The sequence below is a fragment of the Chelonoidis abingdonii genome, chromosome 22, assembly GCF_003597395.2.
Source record: "Chelonoidis abingdonii isolate Lonesome George chromosome 22, CheloAbing_2.0, whole genome shotgun sequence".
Lineage (NCBI taxonomy): Eukaryota > Metazoa > Chordata > Testudines > Testudinidae > Chelonoidis > Chelonoidis abingdonii.
The window spans coordinates 3,420,533-3,434,803 of record NC_133790.1 but is presented as its reverse complement, the minus strand read 5'-3'; the positions used below and the strand labels follow the sequence as shown (position 1 = coordinate 3,434,803).

At 39.5% G+C, this 14,271-nt stretch overlaps 1 protein-coding gene across 9 annotated transcripts in view; it reads right to left on the bottom strand.

Annotated features, from left to right (window-relative positions):
* The window catches only part of GIT2 (GIT ArfGAP 2), a 56,227-nt gene that overhangs the window by 5,175 nt on the left and 36,781 nt on the right, over window positions 1-14,271 (bottom strand). For 4 of the 9 annotated variants that reach the window (XM_075059835.1, XM_075059832.1, XM_032805451.2 and 1 more), the window contains 3 exons: window positions 7,881-7,963; window positions 7,559-7,747; window positions 56-119 (listed from right to left, as the gene is read on the bottom strand). In XM_075059835.1, the coding sequence (XP_074915936.1) occupies window positions 56-119; window positions 7,559-7,747; window positions 7,881-7,963 (336 nt within the window). Of the gene's footprint in view, window positions 1-55; window positions 120-1,072; window positions 1,095-4,606; window positions 4,733-7,558; window positions 7,748-7,880; window positions 7,964-12,551; window positions 12,642-14,271 lie in introns of all 9 variants that reach the window. The other 5 variants (XM_032805448.2, XM_032805449.2, XM_075059834.1 and 2 more) reach the window with 3 other exon arrangements.

Sequence of the window (14,271 nt, the reverse complement as noted above, 5' to 3'; positions counted from 1 at the left end):
AGCACAGAATACATTTGAGAAACATTGCCCCTGCTGAAGAAATAAAGCAACTCACTTTTGGGAACAAGGCTGCCATTTCTGTTACTGCCACATGTATTCTCTCCGAGCATGGTATATAACTGCAAGAAGATGCAAAAGATATTCAAAAGCAGCAAACACCTTGAATTTTCTTGAAGTTCAATTAGTTAGTGACTATTTCTCCAAAAGCAAACCAGTTAACAGAATGGCACATTATCGTCTAACATTGTCTTAGCACAGCCTTCAAACACAACTGTAGCAGATTCTTTGCAACACAGAAGTCTGATGAGGCTTCCCATTGAAACATTCATTAGTAAATTATGTACAAATCTGTGTTTCAACACACTGTACTACAAACAACTTCAGGAAAAGCAAGAACTTCACAGCTTTGCATTAGGTAAATTAAAGTTTTAAACTATTCTTGGATTAACACAATTTAGGGGGGGAAGGAGTAATGGGTTGCACACACTATCCTGTATCCAGCACTAATATCCTGATCCGTACTCAAGTATGGAAATACATGCTTACAAATGTGAAAATGGTACAAAACTTTATATCACTGACATTTCCTAAAGTCATGATTTGTACATTCAAATTTTAGAGTTTGGTTCTGCATTCCCACAGAAGGGGCACAATATGTTCTAGAGGGGTTTATCAGCCTGTTCAAAATGTAACGTGTCAGAGATTTTAAAAAAAGTGTGTGTGTGTGTGCACGCACGCGTGTAAATGGCTAGAAGACAATTGCAGGCACAAAATAAAAGTTCCAGATTCTGCAGTTTAAAGGGTATTTTAACTGGAGACATCAGACTGCACAAGTGTATCTAAGATCCCAGAGTGACTCTCAGATCCCAGGCTGAGTGTGCAGGGCTGACAAAAAACAAACACAACACACATTCTTGTGCGTGTAGACCGAGATCAGATTTAATCTGCTATTATTTTAAGAATGGAATTTTCTGTACAAGCCCCAAGGTACTATGAAACCAAACTTTAGTAAAAGTTTTAAGTCAGTAAGCTGCCAAGTCAAAGATCTATGCAGATTTAGATATATACTAACCTTGGAAGTGGAGCTGAAAAATCTTTAAAAAAAACAAAAAAAACTTTATTTAAACGTTTAAGTTTTACACAAATAATATTTTGTCAACAATTTGGGATGATCAAAATTAGAAACGAGACCTATTGGGTCACCTTGTCCATACCCTGGTAGCCAGTGCAGACTGCTTTCCTACAAATGATCTTCTTTGGTTACATTTATGAAGTTCAGAGTTTCTCCAAGAAAAGAATTGCTATTTATCTTTACATCAAATCTGCATAAAGCTATTTTCAAACGCTCAGCAGCAATATCTAAGGTGTATGACCTCCACAGACGTTTTCACCAGTAATCTCCCAACTGAGCTTTGAAACACACATTATAAAGATAGATCAAAGGCTCAGAAACTGACAATGCACAGGATATTGTAGTACTGTTGTAGCCATGTGGGTCCTAGGATGCTAGAAAGACAAGGTGGGTGAGCCAATATTTTTTATTGGACCAATTTATATTGGTGAAAGAGACAAACTTTCGAGCTACACAAAGCTTTTCTTCAGGAGACTGAAGACGATAAAAGATCCAATAAAAAATTACCAACATCCACCTGGTCTCTCTAATATCCTGGGACTGACACAGCTACATGTTGTGAGAGACAATTCCAGGTGGAGTGGCCTGTTAACACCTCTGTAGTCCTGGGACAAAAAAGGGGGGTTAGTGGGTTACTGATTGTTGTAATAAGCCATAAATCTAGTGTCTTTATTAAGAGCATGATTTTCAGTGTCTAACAAAGTTATGAATTTAAGCTCCCAGGCTCACCTTTTGAAGATGTTGTGCAGGTTTCCTTTGAGAATGAGGACAGAGATTGTTCTGTGAAGCGTTTGCCTGTGAGGTTTTTGTCTGATTTTCTGAGAGTTCATTTGAGGGTGCTGTGACTGTCTGGTTCACCCACATAGTTGTTATTGGGGCATTTAATGCACTGAATGAGGTACACCACATGTCATAAACACGTGTACGACCTATGGATCTTGAAATGTGTGTTGTGGGAGGTACTGAATGGTCTTCTACAATATGGGTTAACTACTTATGCTAAACAATCTGTTACACCTTGTATTTAGCTGTGACCCTGACTACCTCTCTCTGACCTGAAGAAAAGCACTGTGTAGCTCAAAAGCTTGTCTCTTTACCAACAGAAGCTGGTCCTATAAAAGACATTACTTCTCCACCCTGTCTCTCTAGTGCACAGTATATACAATCTCAACTCATGTCACTTGTCAGGGCTTCTCAGGGTCAAAGGTTAACACCTGTGCATTCTTTAGCATGCTGTGAAGACACAGGCCCAGGAAACAATTCACTTTAGAGAACATTTATTTCCATACTTGACAGTCCATCAGGAACATTAGGCTGTCAATGCAGTATTGTTGGATGTTAAATTTTCCCCATTCTTCATTGCATAAATCAAAGATTACCAATTTAAAGAGAAGCTGTTATGTAACTCCTAATTCTTATTCAGGATGCACACCTCACTTTTTTGGTGAAGTGTAACTACAAGACTGTAAAACTTCATCTAAGGCAAACTGAAAAAAAAATGAAGAATGCCTGGAGAATGTAGACACATGGTGAACACATACCACACAAAACCAGCAAGAGACAGCAACTGGTAAAATACATGCATATCATAGTTAATGTTTACTTTTAGGCTGCATCATTTAGGCTAAACTTTCAATTATTCTGTTAAGCAGAACTACTACGAAGTGCTAACTAATAATCCAAAAGTAGATTTTAAGAATCCTTACAGATTCTGCTTTAGACCCTGAAAAATATTTAAAAATTAGAATTAAAATTGATCTCTGTTCAAAAGAGAAGATTCTGGTCAATAATTTTAAAGTTACCTGAAGCCTGTAAGAAGTTTAGCCTTGCTGTCAAAAGTCTACTTTTAAAGTCCATACTTTTCAAATACTCCATTTAAGATAATAATCTACAGGATAGTTAGTATAGTTCAAGCCTTAAGCTAGTATTTTAAAAAATTAGTTTATCAGGCAGTACCATTCAAAAGAATATTTTTCCTTAGCATAATCTCTCAATTCTAGATCTAAAAATCACTTTCAGACTGAAATCACAATCATTTTATTCATTTAACTTGCAATACTGAACATGCAAAAAAGCCCACATGTAAATTACAGATACACTAAAAAGGAAAGCAGCACACTTAGCGGTCATTTGAGTTATGCAGGAAAGGTGCTATAAAAGGAGGACATCTTGGTTGTGTGTGTTGCATTCCCATGGACTCTTCCAAACAAAATGGGACTTCCCGCCATCACTAGCTTTTTACCAAAAGTGCACTGTAGCAATCCCTGCTCTACTAGAAAGGAGAGTCGGGCTAAGAACACATTTACTCTCCATGAGCCACACTGAATAGTAGAGGAACCCTACAGAAAGCAAAGAAAGGTGCAGTTTAAGCCTCCCCTGATTTCCATGGCACAATAACAGGCCCCAGTAATTACAGAATGTAAGAGTGTATTAGAGGTGCACATTTCCAGGCCATTTGGGTTTGTCGCATCCAAGTTTTCAATGTATATTTGAGGAAAACCTCTAGTGATGTAAGATAAGTAGTTCAAACTCTAAGTACTTTATAGCAACCCCAGGACCCTATTGTACAAACTGTGCAGACACAAAATGATACTTCTCACTAGATTATGATTTTTTTAATTATTTTTTTTTTTAAAACACACACTGACTAAAATCTGGGTAGACATTAGAGGTCATAGTGCGACTCAATTGGCTTCTTAAATCTACACAAATTTTAAGGAATTAAAAAAATTCTTATTGCAATTTCTGAAGACTTCCTGTAACCCTTCCTCTCACTTTGATACTGATGATTGGCCATAATAGTGTTTAGGATTAAACCTTGGGGACAGGTCACAGCCCGTAAACACTGGATTTTAAACTTTCCTTTAAACAGGGTTTGTATCTCAGATGCAGTAGGCATTGAAGATCAGAACAGTATTTTGGTCAGATTTTGAAGTTTTGGGTTGCCATTACATAAACTTATTAAAACCAAAAATTTAGTTTTGATAGTAATTTATGCAAGCTAGAAACTAGGGTCTAGTATTCACTATAAACAGACTGTTATTAGACTAAAAGAATAAATTGTGAGTTATGGGTCATGCAAATAATGCTATTTCTGCAGTAACAGTGCATGGACACTGCAACAACAAATTATGTCAATGATCAGATGCAGATTATTTTGATAGACAATGACCAAAATGGAGAGAGAAGCTAGGGCTGTGGGAGGGAAACCTCAAGCTTCTGTTAGCTGTATCACTAGGCCCTGATCTTTCTCCCACTGAAGTCAACCATAAAAGCTCCTATTAACTTCACAGGACATAGAATTGGCCCCATAACTCTTAGTACTTGTTACCTATAAGTTTTCTTATCATTTAAAGCCTTTCATGCATAACCTCTAACCACCCGGTGTTGAACGTGCATGAGGGGGGGAAAGGCAGCAGAGAAAAAAAGAGAAAGGACACTGTGCCTGGAAGGCAGGGACAGAGGCCAGAGTACCAGGAGGTAGGATCAGGCTGCTGATGGGTCAAAGGCTGCAGGGGAGCTCTCTCAGCCCATGGAACCAGGGTACTGAAACAGCTGAGGCTATGTCTGAGCTTAAGCATGCTTGCACGCTCTAATGGTCTATTTAGACAGATGAGTACAGGAAAAGGAACAAAAAGAGTGAGAAAAAGGAAGGAGTTTCATTAGGATGACGGAAGAACAATTAACATTCATGTTCAGATTATCCATGTGACAAGTCAGTTTTATTTTCAATATTCACAACAAAAGTTTGGAAGCAATCTCATTACAGTTCTCAGAAGCTCAATTAAATGACAATATATTTGTAATGGGACTTCTCTAAATAGCCTTATTCATATCAGAATTAAGTTGAATAGATTTGTTCCATTATTTTCCCATATAGCTTGCCCCTGCTATGTGATGCATTGAGCAGTAGCACATCTGAGGCAAAGCCATGCAATACAATACAATATTGCATTTTCGTTTGTGATTAAGAGCTTTGGAGGGTCATGTTCAGCTAAGTATGGTAACCAACATGTTCCATTTGTGGCACAGAAGAAACACTGCTTTAATAACCAAACAACTTGTTCCTTACTCTGATCTCTTAAAGCCGTCCCTTCAATATCTTTCTTCTATAACAAAGACGGGACAGAAAAGGTCTCTTTGCAAGGCTAATTATTATTTCTTGCAAAACGTTTCTCCGTTCATTTTTCTTATTTGCATTTATGAATTTAATTAGTTTCATTTACAGAGCTAAAGACATACATGTCCCTTGCGTAAAAAAATGCTCCCTTAACTTGAGGCACAAGAAAACATGAGGAAGGATTAAAGTATTCTTTACTAAGTATCTTCACTCAATTTAGCAGGGGAAAAACATGTCCTGGGTTCTTTATTCTAGATGATTTTGATGTGTCTCAACTATTGCTGCTGGTAAAATATACAAATAACCAATATTCTTATTTTAAATTTTATTTTTACTGTATCTTCCCTTTTTAAGAACCCTGGGAGCAAACAACAAGAGTGGTTTATGGAAGGGACTAAGTCTGAATTTTGACTCAGGTGAGCTCAGTCAGAAAACACACTCTGACTTCTCCACCCAGGATCACACAGGAAACACTGTGCATCTCCCACTTAGCCAAGGGAAAGTGCAAACAAAGTAAATAAGCATGGAAGAAGCAGAAGTGGCCCCCAGAATGGAGCTGTTGCCTATTTTTCTCAGTTGTGGAAGTAAGGCGCTCAGAAACTGAACTAGATGAGCTGCAAGATTTAACAAAGGTAGTTAGCTGGTTTCATGGGTAACGTGTCGTATAGTCCTTCAGCGCTGAGGCTGCGACTGCAGTTCAAATATGAGAACTGCCACAGGAAGGGAGAAGTTTATTTGGAGCCTAAGACCACTAGTGCAAACATGGAAGGCACTAACATGCACTATGATATACCTGCCATTATATGTCTATAAAAAACTATCTAGGAGAACCACCTGCAGTTGATGCACCACGACGTATCATTACCAACAACTCATGGAGATCTGGCAAAGTTAACTGTCAGGTCAGAGTGCATGCGGGGAAGCTCGGGCTGAGTACCAATTTGATGTTCAGATAAATAGGCTGCTTTGATTTTTAGCACTGGCAAACTTGAGAAAAGCCTATCTAATTCTTGGCTCTACTCTAACAGTTCAGAACAGCTTTTGCTGACGGCTTATCTATTGCTATAAAAAACAGATGATACAAGGCTATTGCTAGGGTCCTACCAAATTCATGGTCCATTTTGGTCAATTTAACAGTTTTAAAATTAGTCAATTTCACATTTTCAGATATTTACGTCTGAAATTTCAGTGTGTTCTAGCCTGCAGGGGTTGTGGGGGGCACAAAGTGGCAGGCGGGAGGGGTCATGGGATTGCCACGCTCACTTCTGTGCTGCCTTCAGAGTTGGACTCTGAAGGCAGTGCAGCCATGGAGCTTTTGCCAGCCAGAGGAGGTACTCACAGGTGGGCATGATCTCTCCCCCCACCAAGCAGCCATACAGGGGAAGAGAAATCCTATGCCTCCTCAACCCAGCCAGGACTACCCGACTGCAGTGCTCCCAGCAGCACAGGGGAGATCAGACCTCCTGGAACCTCCTTTGGCTGCAGGAAGCTCTGAAGGCAGCACAGCCACAGAGCTTCCTGCAGCTGAGGGAGGTACCTCAAGATGGGGCCAATCTACTCCTGAGAGTGGCGATGCAAGGGAAGAGGAAGTCCCATCCCCCTCCAGCCCAGCGCTCTAACAGCTGGAGCACAGTACATGGTAGGAGACCCCATCTGGGGCACCCACAGCCCTGCTGCCCCCTCCCCCCAAAGAAGTAGATCTCATGGGGGAGGTCTGATTGCATGGTCCATGATGTGTTTTTCACAGGCCTGAATTTGGTAGGGCCCCTATTACAGAGAACATAGCAATTATGTACACAAACAAAACCATCTGCAGTTTAAGGGCCAAATCCTTCTTGACTGCAGCTGTTTCACAGAGGTTACACTCAGTTACTGCTGAATGTTACGCTCTAGGTGCCCTCATCTATAACTCCTGTGTAATTTGAGGATCCATGGATAAATCCCACTTGTCTCCAGGCATCTGCAGTAGTCCCTTGACCTCTGCTTTCTTGGCAACAGGATTTGCATGGGAGCCATCTCCCAACACTTCCCCTTGCTTGTACTGCTTCTTACGGAGTGGGATGCAGGCAGACTGGGAGCAGACACTGCTCCAAACAGCAGCTGCTCCCAGGGATATCTGCCAAGTCTCGAGGAAGTGTTCCATTGAGACAACCTGTTCCATGTCCTTTTGCTGCTGCTCCCCGCAACCAAGGGAACACATGACCATACATGATTCATTTACATTAAATTAAAGTCTCTACACGTGGAAGCATTTTATTATATTTTTAATCTCGGAAATTCCAGAGCACTGAGACTCCCATTCTTACCTGTCATGCTTATTCTCTTGTGCTGCTCGCAGCAGCTCCTGGATATTTTTAGTGATCTGTTCAGTTTTTCGAATAACATCTTCTGTACTGGGCAAAGTGGAACTTGGGGTTGCATCTGTATCTGAGTTCTCAGGGATAGACCCTTCCCCCTGCCAAATGATACTTCTCTGCCTTCCTTTCCTACCTGGCCTGGGGAAAAAAAGAAGAATGTTACAGTAGTCCCTGTACTACAGAGCAGTTTCTATTAGCACTTAACTAGGGCATTATGTCTTCAGACACTGTACAGACACAAACATTAGCTCATTCATGTAATAAGACATACCCCGTCTCATCCAACTCCAAACTGGGGCTGGGGTTATCATAGTCACTTTCAGGCATGCTATTCTGTTTCTCTAATTTCGATGCCTACAAAGAATAAAGAAACGTTTAAGGATAGTACCTAAAAAAAGAGAAAGGGTCAAGAACTTCGCCAGGGAACTATTCTCTGGGTAAACTAGTTCATTCTCTTTGCACAAGACTTCATTTAGGTCCTACATTACTTTACAAGCTCAAGCTGTCATGGCCATTAGTCTCTGTTCAGTGCTACGTTATACTCACTCACACATTTTAGGCTAAGATCTTACAGGCTGAGATTTTGTTAATTTCTCTCACTGACAGCTGTCATGTATGCTTATGTCACTATATGCAGCACTATATGCTGAAATGAGTTAAATACCATAGGTTATTCCTCCATTTCACCTACAAGAAATAAAGTTTCTTGCCTGGCCAGTTATTCCTTCTTTAGTAAATAGTTTCTTTGTAAAGTACATTAAGTATTTTATTTTTAAAATACATTTTATACCTTGACATATCAGGGAATATTCTTCCCCAACCATTACAAGCTGATCAGCTTTACAGAGCATGGGTTCTGCTTCTTTATCATCATAACCCAACATTCAGCTACTTGCCGCTGAGGATCTTCCTGCCCCCAAGAAAACTTTGCCCCTGTTCCCAGGATATTCAAAGGGGACCCCACACAACGATCTTGGGATCACTTCTGGAATCTGACAACCACCCCGTTTCAAATGACTGAACAAATATGCTTTTGCAGAAGCCTAGAGTTGGAAAATGGAATTAGTTCAACTCCCACACAACCGCAAGTCTTAGTCTTCCAATGCAACATATGACCACTTTATGGGCAAGAGGGGGACACTACCTATTACTGTTTTATTGGGTATAGTTGCCTCTAACCTTACTCAATATGACACACTTGGCATACTTCTTCCTAAGCAGAGGGACAGTAATAACTGAGCTTACTTGTATTCTTATAACTCGGGATTTGTATCCCTGGAGATGCCATCATATGGTCCTCTACACTCAGGAAGTTTCTCTCATTAGAATCCATGTAACCTTTCAGGTAACGAGTTATTCTACCACTTCTGTGAGCTCCCAGTATAGTTTATACTCAGGGAATATACATCGCAATGACTTCTGTTCTGAATACCTCACAACTACACCAATCTCAGGAATTCATATCCATGGAAAGTCTGCAACTTGGGAGTTTTAAATAATTCCAGAATAATTCCATGGAACTGGAAGACATAATGGAAAAGCAAGAAAGGGAAGTATACTCTGGAGCTCTCTCCCTCTTTCCTCAAACAGCAGCCCGGGGTTACTTATTCTCATCTTCTGGGCCTGACACCAAAGAACAGCAAAGATGCAGCAACTTACCAACTACAACTCCCCTCAGTGGTGCCCAGGCCAGGGCATTCTACGTTAGTACACATTTTTCTAGAGGACAGACAATTATACCCTTCCCACCTATGAACATGCCACAGTAATGTCACTATGAGGTTTGGTCTTTTACTGCACAGTGCAGATCCTGGAACTGAAGTAAAACCAATCCCAACAATGCTATGGGATTTCCTCATTCGCAGTCACATTAACCTCCCACTGATCTTTATTAGAAAAAACAGGGGTGAGGATCAAGGGACTCTCCAGTGATGGATTTTAAAGGAAGGTTCGAATCAGCAAACTTAACATGCACTTTCCATTATAACAGGCACAAATGAGGCTAAGCCTGATAGACAACACTTTCTATTATTCTTATTTACAGAGGTGCCCCCATGTGCTAGGTGCTTTCCAAACACTAAAGAACAGTCCCTGCTCTGAACAACTCAAAGAATTTCTTTCCAATTTACAGTTACCTTGCATAGAAAGAAACCTAAATTGTGGTGTTCTTTAGATTACATCTAGTAAGGTAACTAGAGAAGACAGAATCTGAAAACAATGCTTGGCACACTGATAATAGAAAGCTGTATGTAATAGCATTTGTATGGTGTTTATTTATCAGGTAGTACACAGACAAACTGTTTGCTAAATGGCAAAGCTGAACACTCTGGTCACAAACAAAAACAGCCAGTTAAAAAACCCAGGACTTAGCCTTAGTATTGGAATTAGAAATGTGGGGTAAAGTAGGATTAACGACCTCCCCCCAGCATACACACCACAAATCTGAGCAAGTTTTTAGTTCCAGTGATAAATTAACTGTACCTAAATTGCAATTCACACTTTACTGTGAAGGAAGACAGTCACTTAAATATTTGTCATCTGCTACTATTCCATGTAAATCAAGTATTTTTCAAATTAAGCAGAAGTCACCATGTCACTTGTAGTCAGAATTAATTTCTATTCTGAGGTTTTAAAGAGGGACCTTCATGCTGAAGAAAAATAAATATCTGGCTAAAAAAATAAGTAACTGAAAGGCAAATAAATCTTCAAAATGTTGATATACACAGCCCTATTCCTCACAGTTCAACTGTTAAATGATAGAGCTTGATTTGAGACACTGCATAGCTGCCAAAGAAATAGGCTGATACAGTGTCAGCTACAGGATTGTGATTTCACTGCGGTATCAGACACATGGAACAGTTGGGCTAAAAAGGGAGAGAAGGTCTTTTTAAAGAAAGGTATCTCCAAAAATAGCCATGTTTTAAAAAGTCATCTATGAATGCTTTTATCTTTTAGTTTGCTCCTGTGAAAGTCCTGCTTTAATATTGAAAAGTGGAGCTTAAATCAATAACACACAATACTACAAAATGGGTTCTGTCAAACTACCCATAAATATATTTATATAAAACAGACATAAAAGTATAGGAAGAATTCAAATAGATTAAGTAGTATATAGCAATGATAGTTACATCCATTAAAGATACTTAACTGCGGATCCAAGCTGCAGATGAGAAATGCAATTCACTCACTCTGATGACCCAAGGTAATTCAACTATCATTCACTATGCAACTGTTTCATCTTGCTCAAAGAGTGTGTAAAAGATATCAGTTTTCAAATGATAAATTATTCTGAAATATGCTGATAAACGGGTAGCAAGAATCTATTTGTTAAAAGCACAGTTCTTATACAATGGTTACCTTGTAGTTGGGGGCTTACTCAGATAACATTATTCTGCAATTTTTGGGATACATAGAAATATTTTTAAGATCCCAACAAAATGTAAAGTCTATAAAAAAAATCAAGCATGACCAGTCTACTGTATCAGATTGTTCTATTAGCCAACCATCCCTAATCTTGCGATTTTGTAGTGAGGATACTTCATTCCGTGCTTCTATTAATTGTCCTCATATTGGGTTGGATTTAAGACTGCAGTGGAACAGTGTATAACAAGGATGAGAATACTGCACGCGTTCTCAAACTTCACTGCACCGCCATCCTGGGAGGGAGGCAAAGCCAAAGCCCCCCTTCCCCAGGCCAGGGGGCCAAAGCCAAAGCTCAAGGGCTTCAGTCCCAGGCAGGGGGTCTATAATCTTAGCCCCACTGCCCAGGGCTGAAGCGCTTGGGTTTTGGCCCTAGGCCACAGCAAGTGTAAACCAGCCACGGCAACACCATTAAAATGGGCTTGTGACCCACTTCGGGATCCCAACCTGTAGTTTGAGAACCACTGGAATATAGCATACTTATCTGTTTCACATTTCAATGTTTTCATAAAAACGTACAAAATCATAGAATCACAGGGCTGGAAGAGACCTTGAGAGGTCATCTAATCCAGTCCCCTGCACTCATGACAGGACTAAGCATTATCTAGACCATAATGCCTCAATGAACCCTCCAGTTCTCTAGTTCAGAACCAAAACTGTTCATTCATGAGTCAGAAACAATGCAAATAGAGGTATCTTTGGAATACCACAGACTTTTATAGTTCAATTAAAATCCCATAATGCAATGGCTTTTTTTTTTTTTTTTTTAATAAGGTCAGTGCACTGCTTTTGTAAGGTCCTAGAAACCAGTGTTTGATGATTCTCTGGCATCGGCAATATAAGCTTCCTCTACATTGTGCCATGAATGTGCTTTTAACCCTGACCTAAAAGCAGCATTGCTAAGAATGAGTCTCCAGGCCCATTCAAGCCTTTGCTTCTTTCACTACCACCAGTAAAAGGGCTACACAATGTTAAATGAAGTGGTGGGTGATATGGATGCTTGTCTGATATAACTGAACATAGAGCTCACTCATTTCAAACAGCTGTCAAAAAGTAACATCTCTGTCCATCAGTACCAAGGTGGACTGGATGCAAAGTGATGACCCCTAGAGGTAACAGGCTCCATAGCTTTTACTAACCCTTTGAGCATACCTGTGTCCCATGCAATGCATTTTAGTCAGCAGAAAAAGTACATACTGATATTTCATGAGCCAGTAAGTGCCTGCTAAATTACTTTTCTTCAGCAACCAGCTCATTTTCAATAGCATATTGTGGGATAAGTGATCTGGAGCAACTTGTGCATGGTGTTAAATGCTACAGGTATTCTAGCTGGTGTGAAGTTAAACAAGAGTGAAGCAAGTGTATCCATAGCATGTGGGAAAAGAAACTGAAAGTGATGAAGTGCTGCTTCATGCAGGGATGAAGACCAGTTAGCAGACAGAGGGGAAAGGACAGAGGCATAAGGCTTCAAGGGAGACGGCAACGTCCTCCAGGTAACAGACCAATTCAGAAGGTACTTAACCCTTCGTGTGCTTTCATCCCTTGACCAGGAAAGCGTGGAGGGGAAGGAAGGCAGAGATGAAGAGGAGGTCACAAACGCACTCCTCCCGATCTAAAAAAAAAAAGGGGGGAGGGGAGAGAAACACTCGAGAAAACAAAAAAACCCCACAAATACTCTGAAAATAACTTTTAAATATATGTTCATTTTAAAAATTGGATAAATCAAAGAGATGACGTGATCAGAATGACTGAGAAAACTTACTGAGCTAGACTGGACTTATAACTCTGGCAAAATGCATTTGACTTCTTCAAGCTACTTCTGGTATCAGTATTAAAAGGTGCTGAATTCCAAAGTGAGCAAATACATTCACCAAAATGTGAAGTTAAAATTCTGCTTCTGCAAAGGCATTCATTTAACTAATATATCCCACTAGGATTCAGTAGAAAGATTTTTTTTTCCCTTTAAAAAGTGTGTTTCTGTAACCAAGTTTCACAAGAAAGAAAGCAATGCTTTAGAACTGTTAGTTCTAAGCCAACAAGATGTTAACAAATGAGAAGTTTCAGGAACCTATGAAGCTCTCTTACACTTTGAATAAATTGCTGTGTACAAAAGAATTCTGATATTTCTTGCTGCATAAACTGACTTTATACTGAAATCTTTCACAGCAAGTCAACATAATCTATGATGGTATCGCTTTTATCATCTAGTTTGAATTTCTAATAAGCCCTTTATTATTTCCAGCAGTTTGAGAAGTCCCATACTTGTTCATCAGACTGAAAAACATCCAAGCTCGTGGAATTAACGTCGGATGGTTCAGCATCATCTACCAAAATGGCACTTCTTGTAAAATACTTCAGACATTCATGACTACTGCTTGCATGAAGCATTTTGTTTTATATGCACATGGCATTTTTTTCAAGCCAGGAAAGAAATTTCAACTTTCAAACAATTAAGCAGTCTCTTTCAAATGCATTTAATGTTTGGAATTGAGGAGAATACAAGATAGTGCTCCCTCACAGACAACATACTGACAAAGCCTTAAAATCCTGATTAATGTCAGCAACAAACACTGCAACACATTTTCCCCTGCTTCTGGCAATTTAAAAAAGATACAATAAAGAATGAACTCTTCAGTGTATTTTTTGTTGTCAGTCTAGAATACAAGTTCCTTAGGGCAGAATTAGTGTCTATGCTGACCACACTATTGGACCTTGAATAATTTAGGAAAGTACTAATCAGGATGGACTTGGCCACCTAAAAAACTAGGCTGTGAACACTAGATTAAAAACAAACAAAATAAAAGACAATGAAAAGCTATATTGCAGAGAGATCCATGAAAGTAAACTCTCTTCCAAGAAAGGGTTGGGTGCTTTGATGTAGCATTTCTACTCATGAGTGATCTTCAGTAAAGTTCAATCCTAGTGTTTTCAAAAGGCTTGCAAGTTCTATGCACATACCTGTATGCCCCAAGATCAGAGATCCACAAACTACACTTTATCTTGTTAAATTCTGGATTCTTCTCTCCTACCTTTGAAACATTCATGTATGCATATATTGGCAAATATATTGTGGCTAAAGGAAATAGCTAAGCAGAAGCCAAAAGCTTCAATTTACATATCAGAGAATTGTGTTACAGCTTTTATTCTTCAAACCATCAAGCTCCTGCAGATATGTTAATACAGCAAACAGTGATAATTCTTACTGTTTTACTTTACTAGGAAGCAGACAGTCTAGAGATTTT